The sequence below is a fragment of the Nerophis ophidion genome, linkage group LG24 (genome assembly GCF_033978795.1).
Source record: "Nerophis ophidion isolate RoL-2023_Sa linkage group LG24, RoL_Noph_v1.0, whole genome shotgun sequence".
In the NCBI taxonomy this organism is placed as follows: Eukaryota; Metazoa; Chordata; class Actinopteri; order Syngnathiformes; family Syngnathidae; genus Nerophis; species Nerophis ophidion.
In genome coordinates, this window is record NC_084634.1 from 26409847 (window position 1) to 26423696 (window position 13850).

General features: G+C 39.7%; 1 protein-coding gene across 7 annotated transcripts in view; it reads left to right on the forward strand.

The window, feature by feature from the left end:
• LOC133542047 (nesprin-2) overlaps positions 1 to 13850 on the forward strand; it is a 261954-nt gene that overhangs the window by 202596 nt on the left and 45508 nt on the right. For 6 of the 7 annotated variants that reach the window (XM_061885855.1, XM_061885857.1, XM_061885854.1 and 3 more), the window contains one exon: positions 2641 to 2807. The exons of the other annotated variant lie outside the window; for it this stretch is intronic. In XM_061885855.1, coding sequence (XP_061741839.1) covers positions 2641 to 2807 — 167 coding nt within the window. The remainder of the gene's footprint in view (positions 1 to 2640; positions 2808 to 13850) is intronic. 7 annotated transcript variants of the gene reach the window in all.

The window sequence follows — 13850 nt, forward strand, 5'->3', positions numbered from 1 at the left end:
ATAGTCTTTGGTATGACTCATTCGGCATTTCAACTCCCAACCTACCGATCTCAGGGTGGACACTCTAACCATTAGGCCAATGAGATAGGTGTGCTAAGCTTGTGGCATCCCATTCAAAACGACTTGAGGCTATAATTTCTGCCGAAGGTTCATCAACAAAATATTGAGCAAAGGGTCTGAATACTTACGTACATGTGATTTTTAAAAAATGTTTTTATTATTAATTTGCAAACATTTTTGCATTTCTGTTTTTTTTGTCACGATGGGGTGCAGACTGTACATATACATAGAATGAACTTGTTTTAGCAAATGGCTGCAATAAAATAAAGAGTGAAAAATTTTAAGGGGTCGGAATACTTTCCGTACCCACTGTATATTAGACACTGGAATTGTTTTTATTTTTAATTTGTGTCTGTGTAACACCACTGCAGAAATACTCTCATCCATAGTACACAAAGTCGCATTAGTTGGCTTGACCTTAGTAAACATATTTCCTTGAATTAGGATTATTATTAAATCAAGTAGGGCTTTACGGTGGCAGAGGGGTTAGTGCGTCTGCCTCACAATACGAAGGTCCTGCAGTCCTGGGTTCAAATCCAGGCACGGGATCTTTCTGTGTGGAGTTTGCATGTCCTCCCCGTGAATGCGTGGGTTCCCTCCGGGTACTCCGGCTTCCTCCCACTTCCAAAGACATGCACCTGGGGATAGGTTGATTGGCAACACTAAATTGGCCCTAGTGTGTGAATGTGAGTAAGAATGTTGTCTGTCTATCTGTGTTGGCCCTGTGATGAGGTGGCGACTTGTCCAGGGTGTACTCCGCCTTCCGCCCGATTGTAGCTGAGATAGGCACCAGCGCCCCCCGCGACCCCAAAAGGGAATAAGCGGTAGAAAATGGATGGATTAAATCAAGTAATGTGTACATTTAACTGTTTACAACCCTGTAAATGCGTACCTTAACATTATTAAAGGCCTCTACACTTGGTCAACCTGACAGTTTCAGCTATGATCATTAGCTGTGTTAGCATTTCGTGTCCTGCATTGTCATTCAAGTGTTTATCTCAGCTGATAGCATATAGCAGTCTTGTTACCCTTAAAGGCCTACTGAAATGAGATTTTCTTATTTAAACGGGAATAGCAGGTCCATTCTATGTGTCCTTTTTGCTGAAAGGATTTAGTAGAGAACATCAACGATAAAGTTCGCCACTTTTGGTCGCCAATAGAAAAGCCCTGCCTTTACCGGAAGTATGTGCGCGTGACGTCATGAGTTGCAGGGCTCCACACATATTCACATTGTTTATAATGGGAGCCACCAGCAGTAAGAGCAATTCGGACCGAGAAAGAGACAATTTCCCCATTAATTTGAGCGAGGATGAAAGATTTGTGAATTAGGATATTGATAGTGAAGGATTAGGGGAAACAAAAGCGATGGCTCCTGGCGGCAGCAGTGTGAGCGTTTCAGATGTAATTAGACACATTTACTAGGATAATTCTGGAAGATCCCTTATCTGCTTATTGTTTTAATAGTGTTTTAGTGAGATTGTAAAGATTGTAAAGACATACCTCGAGGTCGGATGGCTGCGGTGAACAGGCAGTCTCTCAGAGATAAGCCGAGGAGCCAAGCTCACAGCTGTCTTTTTTGACAGCTGCTGCAGGACGACGAATAATCCAATGATGTTTCCGGTAAGATATATATCACAATTTTATCATCCAAAAACATGCTGGTTGACGTAGAGAAAACATGTTCGCTTGACCGCTCTGCTTCACAACAAACAAAGAAACACCGGCTGTGTCTCGGTGCTAAAGACAGCTGCAATCCACCGCTTTCCACCAACAGCATTGTTTTTATAGTCTCCATTATTAAATGAACAAATTGCAAAAGATTCAGCAACACAGATGTCTAAAGTACTGTGTAATTATGCAATTAAAGCAGACGACTTTTAGCCACTAGTGTGCAGCGCTAATATTTCCTGACAGTCCGTGACGTCACGTGTACGCGTCATCATTCCACGACGTTTTCAACAAGAAACTCGAGGGAAATTTAAAATTGCAATTTAGTAAACTAAAAAGGCCGTATTGGCATGTGTTGCAATGTTAATATTTCATCATTGATATATAAACTATCAGACTTCGTGGTCGGTAGTAGTGGGTTTCAGTTGGCCTTTAAGTACCGCACCAAGCCCAATGCTATGTCCTGCTCTTGTATTCTGACAATGCTCAACTCAAAGGCTCTCTAACGTGGAGATATTACTGATGACGAAGGAATTGAAGATGAATTGCATCAAGAAGTTTTCTGCCAAAAATTGGTAAACTTGATTGTTGCCTGTTGTCACCCTTAACCCAAAAATGGAAGTCTCTCTTTGTGACTATTTTAAGATTGCCACAACATAATTAAGAATAAGACAAATAGTAAAATGTAATACATATTAAATGTAAAAAAAAATACTTTATTTTTTACACTTAATTCAGACCAAAAATACGTACAATATGCTTAAAAAATGTATATAAAACATTTTTTATGTTGTGATGCCACAATAGTGAAATGCGGCGAGGGACAGCTGTAACTGTAATAATTAGTATGCATGGTTTCTGTTGCTCAGGACATATGGTGCATTAAAACCGAAAAACTCAATGCTTCTGCAGGATTGCATGGAGGAAATCAATTTGTTCAGTGAGAATAAAAGCCACCTGAAGCAGCTGGGGGAGCAGCTGCTCCTAGCCAGCGACGAGGCCAAGCAGACCCAAGTGCGCGGCTCTCTGGAGGAAGTGAACCAGCGATGGCACAACCTCTTCCATCACATTGAAGCCAGGTAACTACAGTACTCTTTTAGACCCCTGATCTACTAAGAGCCCAAATAAGTGCAAAATAGCGTCTATACATTAGTGGGCGTGTTGCAAGTGATCTACCAAGACCGTGTGCGTTGTTGAAAACAAGTGCAAAAGTGGTGCGGATTGAAATGAGGATTTGTCTGTACAAGTCAAGTCAGCTTTATTTGTCAATTTCTTTACATGTAAAGACACACAAAGGAATCGAAATTTTGTTTCGCACTCTCCCATGCGTAGATAAAAAGAAGAAGACACAAACAAGTGACAATAATATAGAGTTCCTGTTATTTTTAAATAAGATATGGCTGTAAACAATGAGTGTTTCATCAGTAGTGCAAATACTTATGATATAGCAGCAGATGTGTGCAATTTTGCAAAGTCATTTTTCTGTGGGTCATGGGGTTAAGAGTTCAGGTTGTTTCAGGGGGGGGGATTTCAAAGTCCTGACAGCCTGATGGATGGGGCGGGGGTGGGGAGTGGAGGGAGAGAGTTCAGCAGCCTAACAGCCTGGTGGTGAAAGTTGTTGGTGAGTCTGGTGGTGCGGGAGCGGAGGCTCCTGTATCTTCTTCCAGAGGGCAGGAGGCTGAACACGTGTGCAGGGTGGCTTACGTCACTCACAATTGTGAGTGCTTTGCAAGTGAGGCGGGTGGTGTATAAGTCCTGAAGAGATGGGAGTGGTGCACCAATGATTTTCCCAGCTGTTTTCACGATGCGCTGCAGGTCTCTTCTGTTGTATTGAGTGTAGCTCCCTCCCCACACAGTGATGCAGCTAGAAAAGATGCTTTCAATGGTGCCTCTGTAAAAAGTGGTCAGGATGGGTGGTGGAGCATTTGCCCGCTTTAGTTTTCGCAGGAAGTAGAGGCGCTGTTGGGCCTTCTTCATCAGTGATCCGGTGTTGGTAGTCCATGACAGGTCCTCACTGATGTGCACCCCCAGGAATTTGGTGATCCTTACTCTCTCCACTGCAGCACCATCGATGGTCAGTGGCAGGTGTTGAGTGTGGCCTCTCTGGAAATTGACAACAATCTCTTTCGTCTTGCTGACATTCAGCAAGAGGTTGTTGTCCCTGCACCACGTGGCCAGGAGGTCCACCTCTTTCCTGTAGTGAGTCTCCTCACCCTTGGTGACGAGACCCACCAGAGTTGTGTCGTCCGCAAACTTAACGAGGTGGTTGGAGCTGTAGGTTGGTGTGCAGTCATGTGTCAGTGGAGTGAAGAGCAGAGGACTGAGCACACAGCCATGTGGGGCCCCTGTACGACAGGCTGTCACCATTGAAGATGTCATCATTTCCTGCACATCCATCCATAATCTGACCTACCTTCTTCAGCAATATAGAAGCACAATCTAGACAACAAAACATATTTTTAACACGCCAAAATTGCGCTCTAGGAAAACGGCAGCTCAATAACTGCATTGGTGCATTGGAGTGATCCAGTTGTAAAAAAATGCATGTTGCAAGAAGTTTTTTCAAACAAATGCCATTTTTCCAATAAAAAAACACCAATAGACACGAAGGCTCTAAATCATCAATTAAGTAGTTCATCTAAAAAGATGAAATTGCTGGACATACAACATGTGTAATATTTTTTATTTTTGACAGAAATATGTCGATTGTTGACACAAGCATAGTTTATTCGCTCTGCAGCTTTTTAATTTGTGTCACTGCACCAATTTGTGTGCGTATTCCAGAGGGGCTGAATATAGATGAAAAACAGATCAAATTGTGAGCGCAAAGTTATTACATTCGCATGGGTCTTGTAATAGTTTGCATATATTCTGCATGTACGTGACGACAGACACGATAAATGGATAGCGTTCCTTATTTTGCTCATTTTAAGAGGCCTGATCTTCTCTAAACACCCTAAATATAGATCAGATTTGCGTGTGCTATCACGTTTGCATGTACAGTATTTTAATACAGGCAAACATTTAGTAGATCAGGCTATTACGTATAGTGCAAAACAGTGCCAATATCCTTGTGCGTTAAAAAACACACTTTTCATTCATATGTAATCACTTTGCGCTTTACTTGTGTGCGGACTCTGTTTGTACTCAACCAGAAAGGCCACAGATATGCAGAGTGTGGTTTTTATGCGCAAGGATTTTGCAACTGTTTTGACACCATACTCACTGTCTAATATGCTTTTAAAGGGGAACTGCGCTTTTTTCCAAATTTTTGCCTATCGTTCACAATTCCTATGTGAGACAAGACACATGTTTTTTTTGTATGCATTCTAATTTGTAAAACACGGCATAATGAGGTGGGTAACAATGCAGCTAATTGAAGTTTTATATTGCGTCAATCAGGCCTTCTATGAAAATATCATCAAACTGCCAACAATACTCAATTTACAATAATATGCTGCTATATTGACCTATTGAGCTAGTGAGCAGCTGCATCGCCTCCAACTTGGTGAAACTAAATTCTAGATTATAAATCATTCTTCTCTCCTGGATGGTAGAAGGTTGTGGCCATAAATAAAGAAGTTGATATACTTTGACGTTCAACCTAGACCCGGAGATGGCGAGAAAGACACCAAAAGAAGTTTTTTTTCATATATTTCTGTTTTGTTTTGTTTTTACCTCCAAAAAGTATTTTTATTAATTCTTCATCTAAACAGGTAGATATAAACATCCCATAAGTCAACATCCCAGTTAGAGCAGACATTGTCCAATAAGTGATTGTTTTATTATGTTTGTAGCTTGTATTTCTTGTTTAGCACTTAACAATACTGCTGCTTGCTGTTTCTGCATATCACTCAACATATAAAACTTGTAGCTCATCTTCCATATATTCAGCCTCAAAAATTTAAGGTTCTCGATTATCATTTGTCCCCAAGTAGTGGTTGTCTCTAAATGTCTGCCATGATTAGTAATAGTTGTTGTTGAAGGAAATAGCCAACGCTGTGATGAGTCGGTGAAATTATTAATACCACTGCCCCATTCCTGTGGGAATCTTGTGTGTGACTGGATTAGGACTTTCTGGATTAGCTGCAGTGTGCTCAAACAACCACCATGTACCATCTCTGAGGAGGTTATATTGTCTTTTTCTTTTGAATTTAACAGGTGGGTAGCGCATTCTTCACTCATGCTTAGAGTGAAAATTGAGGCAACATTAAACGGGTAACATCTTTATTTCTCTGCCACATGTTTAAAATGATTAAAATATGTACATATTACTTATGAATGTAGCTGTTAATACATTACATGTATACTTACTAGTGTTGTAAAAAAAATCTATTTACTTAGCTGTGACGATTCTTAATAAAAAAAAATCAAAAATGTATTTTGTGTGTGTGTGTGCGTGTGTGTGTGTGTGTGTTTGTGTGGAGGTAGGGGGGTATATATGTGGGTGTATGTACTGTATGTATTTTAATTTTTTATTGTAATCTGTCCTGTCCAGACATTCAGGCAAATCATATTGTTGATGCAGATGATCATATCCGCTGTACAGATTTATTTTAGAAAAGAGAAATGTTGGATACCTGTTGCCTATTTTTGTATTTGACTTTATTGAATGTTTGGGTTGAATTTTATTAAACAAAACCAGTTTTCTTTTAATTAGAACTGACATTTATTTGAGCTGTTATCTACTTTATAGGGGAATGTAGTTAATCATAAAACTGGCACCTATTGTTATAAAAAACATTTATTTTAAATCGAGAATGGTTTTGAATCGAGAAGTGATTCCAAATTGAATCGTTGCCCCCAAGAATTGAATCGAATCGTGTGGTACCCAAAGATTTACAGCTTTAATACTTACAGCATGTATATTAAACAGAGGTATTGGATGTTTTTAGAGGGCTTAATTGGCGGAAAAAAAGGGAATCCCATTACCTTCATTGTTAGCTGACATTTGCTAGCATTTATTTATGATTTGGAATGCATTAAAAAAAGAAAAACGTGTGTTTTTCGTCTCACATAAAGATTGTGAATAAGCTCGCAGATCCAGTAATGTAGAATGAAAAACAATCAAGACAAGCTTTTAACGCAGCAAGTGTGGGAGGAACACAACACAAATTATAGGAGCTGCAGCGCAAATTAGTGAACGTAAATGCAAATGAATCGTGCGAAGCCTCATTATTCTCTGTTGCTTAAAATCAAGCATATCTTCCACCAAATACAAAGCACAATGGCTCTGATGTGAGTCCATCCACCTGGTGTTACTGACTCTACCTTGCAGCTGTCAGGAATACATGGCTACTGATGTACACCCGACAGGTTAATCCTCCCCCTTCATCCAGGCAGATGGATATTCCTGTGCAGGGGCAGCTGCCCAAATGCACTGCTAGGTAGATGGGCTTGAATCGCAGACAGGACCATATGTCTTTATGTCCATACTGATTGCCCCCTCTATCGCTGCCTCTGAGGGGAGGAGGATGGTGGGCTAGGAGAAGGGGGAGTGGTCTGTCAGCATCAATTATATCACTCATTCTGAAAGCAACCATACAAAAAGAGCATTCTCGGAGCAAAATATGAACTTAAACAAAGCTGCATTGTTCACAAAGGAGCTGAAAGTATGTCAAACATTCCATGCCATTGAGGTTTTCTCAGCGACATATAAAGTAGCAATGGACAACTCTTTGCATCACAGTTGTGGTTTGCAAATATGATAATAATTAGTGTGTTTTATGTTGGCATTTTAAGCATGTACACTTGAGTGGTCTTTTGTCGTTCCTAAACAATACAAAGTGATAAAACAGTATCCTGAGTAGTAAAGCAATGGTCTGTGACACAAATGTACATTTCCTATGTGGTTCACAGTAAAATTGTATTAATTATTCAACTGTTTGACTATTGTACATGTACAGTACATATTACACTATTTTAAACAACTGGACGCTACTATAGGATGCCTGGTGGCATATATTGTGGTTGTATACCTGGGACCATGCATTTCTACTTTGGAGAGAAATGTGTATGATTGTATGCAACCAGCCCTGCGATGAGGTGGCGACTTTGCCCTGGGTGTACACCGCCTTCCGCCCAATTCTAGCTGAAATAGGCACCAGCGACCCCAAAGGGAATAAGCGGTAGGAAACGAATGGATTGATGGATGGATGCAACCAAATAAAAAATAGCAACTATACATTTTTGGGGAAAATTAAGAAACATTTTCTAACCCAAAAATATTTTTGGGCGGGGTAGCAAAACATTTTTGTGTTGCAAATCTTTTTGTTTTGGTTTCAAATACTTATTGGTTTCCAAACCATTGTTTTTGGTTACTATTAACTTCAATCTTTTGGGCGGAATTTCCTCAGAACAATATTCTCAAAGCCTTTCTTTTGGTCAGTTTTGAAAATGGATCCAATTTTTTTATGTTTGTGAACAAACGGTAGAACTCCCCAAGCATTGAGGACATCAGACGTGCACACTGTGGCCATTCCAGCAGCACACCTGTCTCAAACCTGACATAACAATTTAAATATTTTATTATAATCAAATGACAGCAGCCATTTCCATGAAATTGTTTTGTAATAAAAGTGATTTGGCCCATTTACAATGAAAATAACAATTTTTTTTTTCTTTTTAGCTATGTACTAATTTTGTATTTCTGGGTAGGGGTCCTACTCTGGAAAGAATGTGTACCCCTTTCGGAGATTATATTGAGTTTTCCTTAAAACATTAACATTTTGCACAATGAGATGTAAGCATGGGATGAAGTGTACATTCCTGTAACTTTCTGTAAAATATATCTTTATTAGCATTTCCGTAAACTAGTAATATTATTTCATGATTAATATTCATAAATCAGCGTTCATAATAAATGACAGTAGAATGAGTACACATCTGAGCGGGGAGTCGTAGTGTAAAGACCTTCAATTTACACTGCGTTGGACTTGTTCGACTTCTTGTGTGGTCGTAAACGCATCATTGCCTTTAGAGCATGTTTGGTGCAAGTAAGAGAGCGAGCGGCTGTTGTTGATATGACAAATGACAAAGAGTTGGTTTTGGCCTGGTTTGTATGGCAGACAATGACCAGTTTTACTAGATGAAAGTCTTTAATGTTTTTGGTTTGTTTAAGGCCGACAAACGGTTCAATAAACTGATGGATGGAATTCCTGTCCTTTCAAAGCGTCTCGACAGACGTTGCAATAATATTATTTGTGGTGGTCACCTGTCACTCACAGGTGCATTTCAAAATCATACAGAATAAAGTGTGTTTATTTGGTTCAAAGTTCACACGATATTTGATTTTGTGCACGGCATTGACAAGTTAGCAGTGCGCAATTGCGCAGGCGCACACCTTAGAGCAGTGTTTTTCAACCTTCTCTGAACCAAGGCACATTTTTCTTTTTTTTTAATTCAGAGGCAGACCACCAGCAGAAAACATAAAAAAATTAAACTCAGCAGCCGATATTGACAATAAAAAGTCGTTCTCGCAATTGTTGGATATTCATTTCAACCATAACCAACCATGCATCACTATATCTCTTGTCTCAAAGTAGATGGACCGTCACATCACAACGTGACTAATTTTGAGTTTTTTTGGTGTTCTCCTGTGTGTTGTGTTTTAGTCTTATCTTGCGCTCCTATTTTGGTGGCTTTTCCTGTTTTGTTGGGATTTTCCTGTAGCAGTTTCATGTCTTCCTTGAACGCTATTCCCCACACCTGCTTTGTTTTCGCAATCAAGACTATTTAAATTGTGCGGACGCTATCCTTCTTTGTGGGGATATTGTTGATTGTCATATCATGTACAAAACTGACCAAAAGAAAGGCTTTGAGAATATTGTTCTGAGGAGGCTCCGCCCAAAAGATTGAAGTTAATAGTAACCGAAAACAATGGTTTGGAAACCAATAAGTATTTGAAACCAAAACAAAAAGATTTGCAACACAAAAATGTTTTGCTACCCCGCCCAAAAATATTTTTTGTTGGAAAATGTTTCTTAATTTTCCCCAAAAATGTATAGTTGCTATTTTTTATTTGGTTGCATCCATCCATCAATCCATTCGTTTTCTACCGCTTATTCCCTTTGGGGTCGCTGGTGCCTATTTCAGCTACAATTGGGCGGAAAGCGGTGTACACCCAGGGCATAGTCGCCACCTCATCGCAGGGCTGGTTGCATACAATCATACACATTTCTCTCCAAAGTAGAAATGCATGGTCCCAGGTAGACAACCACAATATATGCCACCAGGCATCCTATAGTAGCGTCCAGTTGTTTAAAATAGTGTAATATGTACTTTGTGGACGCCGTCTGCTCCACACGTTGTAAGTCTTTGCTGTCGTCCATCATTCTGTTTTTGTTTACTTTGCAGCCAGTTCAGTTTTAGTTTCGTTCTGCATAGCCATCCCTAAGCTTCAATGCCTTTTCTTGGGGGCACTCAGATTTTGTTTATTTTTGGTTTAAGCATTAGATACATTTTTACCTCCACGCTGCCTCCGGCATATTGTGATCACGACAAACCAAGTCCCCGACATCGACAAAGCAAATAGCTACCTACTGGTATGGAAGAGTATTTCACGGTTACTCTGCCAAGCTCTAGACAGCACAGACACTCAACAACTGCACATTATTTGCAGACTATAATTACTGGTTTGCAAAACATATTTTTAACCTAATTAGGTGAAATTACATAATCTCACACAGCACACCAGACTGTATCTCACGACACACTTGTGTGCCGCTGCATAGTGGTTGAAAAACACTGCCTTAAAGGGAACGTTGCCGCTGACTACTTAAGCCCTCAACACATTTGAAGGTGTATAGCACAGACATACTGTTCTGAGGAGGCCCAGCCCTCAAGATTGAAGTTGAGTCGAAACCATAAAGGTTTTGTCAACAAAACAATTTACAACCGAATAAAGAATTGTAACATAAACATATTTGCAACCAAAACTTGTATTTGTTTGCAGATATTTTTTTTCTATTTCAAATCTGTTTTTGTTTTTATTTTTTTGTTGCAAATCCATTTTTTGTTTTGTCTCATAAAAATACATTTCTTTCTATATAATAATAGGACAGCAGTGCTAAGGGAGCAACAGAGAGACTACTTTTTGTAAAAAAAAAAATATATATTAAAATTAATACAGGCTTACACACAAAGGCACGATTCTCTTATTGTGCTACTGTACATGACAGTATGCATAAAAAGTACAGTATAGTGATAGAAAAAACATCCTCCAATATCATCATTTATCCTACAACTTGTGCCTCCTTTTCCCCTCCATGTGCCCATTCTATTGTCCTTTTACTCCACACAGACCCCTCACCGGGTTTTGTGTCTTTTTGTCAGGCCTCCGCATGGAGCTTCTGGCTTTTGTTGAGCTGTCAGAGGTTAGCGAGGGCGAATGAGAGTAAGGCACAATTTAGTAGACTGTGCTGCTTCAGTCCGGGATTTACGGCGACTGTGGATGCTGTCTTTGCCTCACCGCCATGAAAGCTGAAATACTAAGTAAGCATTAACTGGGGTCTGGCTATTCAAGTTCAAGTTTAAAGATGGTGTTGTCACCAGACAGAGGAGCTTATGTTTGCTGGTTTTAGTAAAACTGACCTAAACTTTTTTCCCACCGAGACCCACAAAATAAAAAGATTAAAGGCTGCTTGGGTCTGTTTGATTTTTTTTCATTTTATGGATAGGTTAAAACAGAGGTGGCCAAACTTTTTTTCGCAATTGATAAGTAAACGGGGGCCATTGATTGTTTTTTTTTTATTTAAAAAAAAAAGAAGCTAAAAACAGGCTATGTATATCCATCCATCCATCCATCCATCCATCCATCCATCCATCCATCCATCCATCCATCCATCTTCTGCTTATCCGATGTCGAGTCGCGGGTGCAGCAGCCTAAGCAGGGAAGCCCAGACTTCCCTCTCCCCAGCCACTTCGTCTAGCTCTTCCCGGGGGATCCCGAGGCGTTCCCAGGCCGGCCGGGAGACATAGTCTTCCCAACATGTCCTGGGTCTTCCCCGTGGCCTGCCACCGGTTGGACGTGCCCTAAACACCTCCTTCGGGAGGCGTTCGGGTGGCATCCAGACCAGATGCCCGAACCACCTCATCTAGCTCCTCTTGATGTGGAAGAGCAGCGGCTTTACTTTGAGCTCCTCCCGGATGACAGAGCTTCTCACCCTATTTCTAAGGGAGAGTCCCGCCACCCGGTGGAGGAAACTCATTTTGGCCGCTTGTACCCATAATCTTATCCTTTCGGTCACGACCCAAAGCTCATGACCCTAGGTGAGGATGGGAACGTAGATCGACCGGTAAATTAAGAGCTTTGCCTTCCGGCTCAGCTCCTTCTTCAACCTGACGGATCGGTACAACGTCCGCATTACTGAAGATGCCGCACCGATCCGCCTGTCGATCTCACGATCCACTCTTCCCCCACTCGTGAACAAGACTCCTAGGCACTTTGGACACCCCTGAGATAAAAGCTATGAAGTTATATCTGCATCCTTTTGTTGTTGGGGACAATTTGTACTGTATTAGTTGTCACACTCGTTATGCTCGCAACCAGAGGGCGCCGTCTCAAATTGTCATGGACATTTACGTAATTGGGATCCGGGCTCCCCTACATAGTCCTCTCTGGCGTAAGTTGAACTTGTGATTAGCGTAGGGCCGCAACGATTAATCAGTTATTTTGATTAAAAATAAAACTTTAATTTATATTCTGTATACATTTTTGATGTGTGTAACTAATAATAAGTTATCAAATATTGACCACGTAGAGTTGAGTTGAGTTTGAGTTTATTTCGAACATTCAAGCATACAACATGATACATCACAATTTCCAGTTTCTCTTTTCAACTTGTTCGAAAAGGAGTAGGAAGAAGCAGAGTTTATTTAATCCTACCCCTTTTCTTTTACATAACAGTTGCTAAAAATTTTGTTCACTTCCTATTCTCAATTTATTCACCATATACTCCATAAGTAATCACAATAAAAATAAATAAATACATTATAATTGGTGAAGTAAGTTATATTTTATATAATGAGATAAATAATATTGCCTGGAATACGTGGACATGGTTTCCGCACGGTCACTGTATATGACAGATTTGTTTACTTAAAATTGTTGTTAATGTGTACATTATAAAAAATTATATTTCAATGTTAATGTGCATTTATTGGAAAAAGAATTAAGGTTTTGGCCAGCTGAAAAATTGTTTATTTCAACTATTTCCCCTACAATACGCATTGAGGCTGTTAAGTGGGTTTTATCGGATTAATCGAACAATAAAATCGATAGATCACTAAAATTATCGATAGCGGCATCCCTAAATGAGCAAAATTATTCTGAGGTTTTTCTTGTCAAATTCAAAATATTCCTCTATAGTGGTTTTACACATTGGGCTTATAACAACACCAGTACTTTAAACGTGTGAATTTAAAGTTATCGTTAAAAATTCATAGCTAGCTTTTAACCCATATTTTGAAATGCAAATGATGACAGGAGTGGCTGGCAGAAAACTCAATTTGGTCGTCACATTCGCGACCCCAAAGGGAATAAGCGGTAGAAAATGGATGAATGGATTCTCTTTGAGGTTTGTTGTCACATACCCTTGTATAGGTAAAAGATATGTTTACTGTTCATGTGCCATGCTTGTGCGTTGAGACACTTTTAGTTATGTATTTGTCATTTTGGCAATACAATTAAACCTTTAGGTGTTGAGATAAGCTTTTACTTCGTAGTTGTATTGCAAATTACTGCACGTTTATAAACCTAACCGATAAATGGGTTGAATGGTTTTGAGTGCTATTAAATCAGGGCTGTCCAAACATTTTTTCCACTGATGGCGACATACTGAAAATTGAAAGAATGCGGGGTATGTTTTGAAATTTTTTTTGTAATAGAAATGCTAAAAACCGACGTAATTTTAAAGACTGACGTTTGTCACCTTTGTGTTATAGGTGACGGTGTATTATTAATAGAATCAAAATTCCTACTTTTTCTCATTGCTCAATTCCTTTCATTGTTGACGTTTTTTTGTTTGTTTTTATTTTGACAATAAGCTGTGGGCCACACTTTGGACACCCCTGTACTAAATGTATGCAAAGTAGTGTTTCAATTACTTCTTGGGAAAAAAACA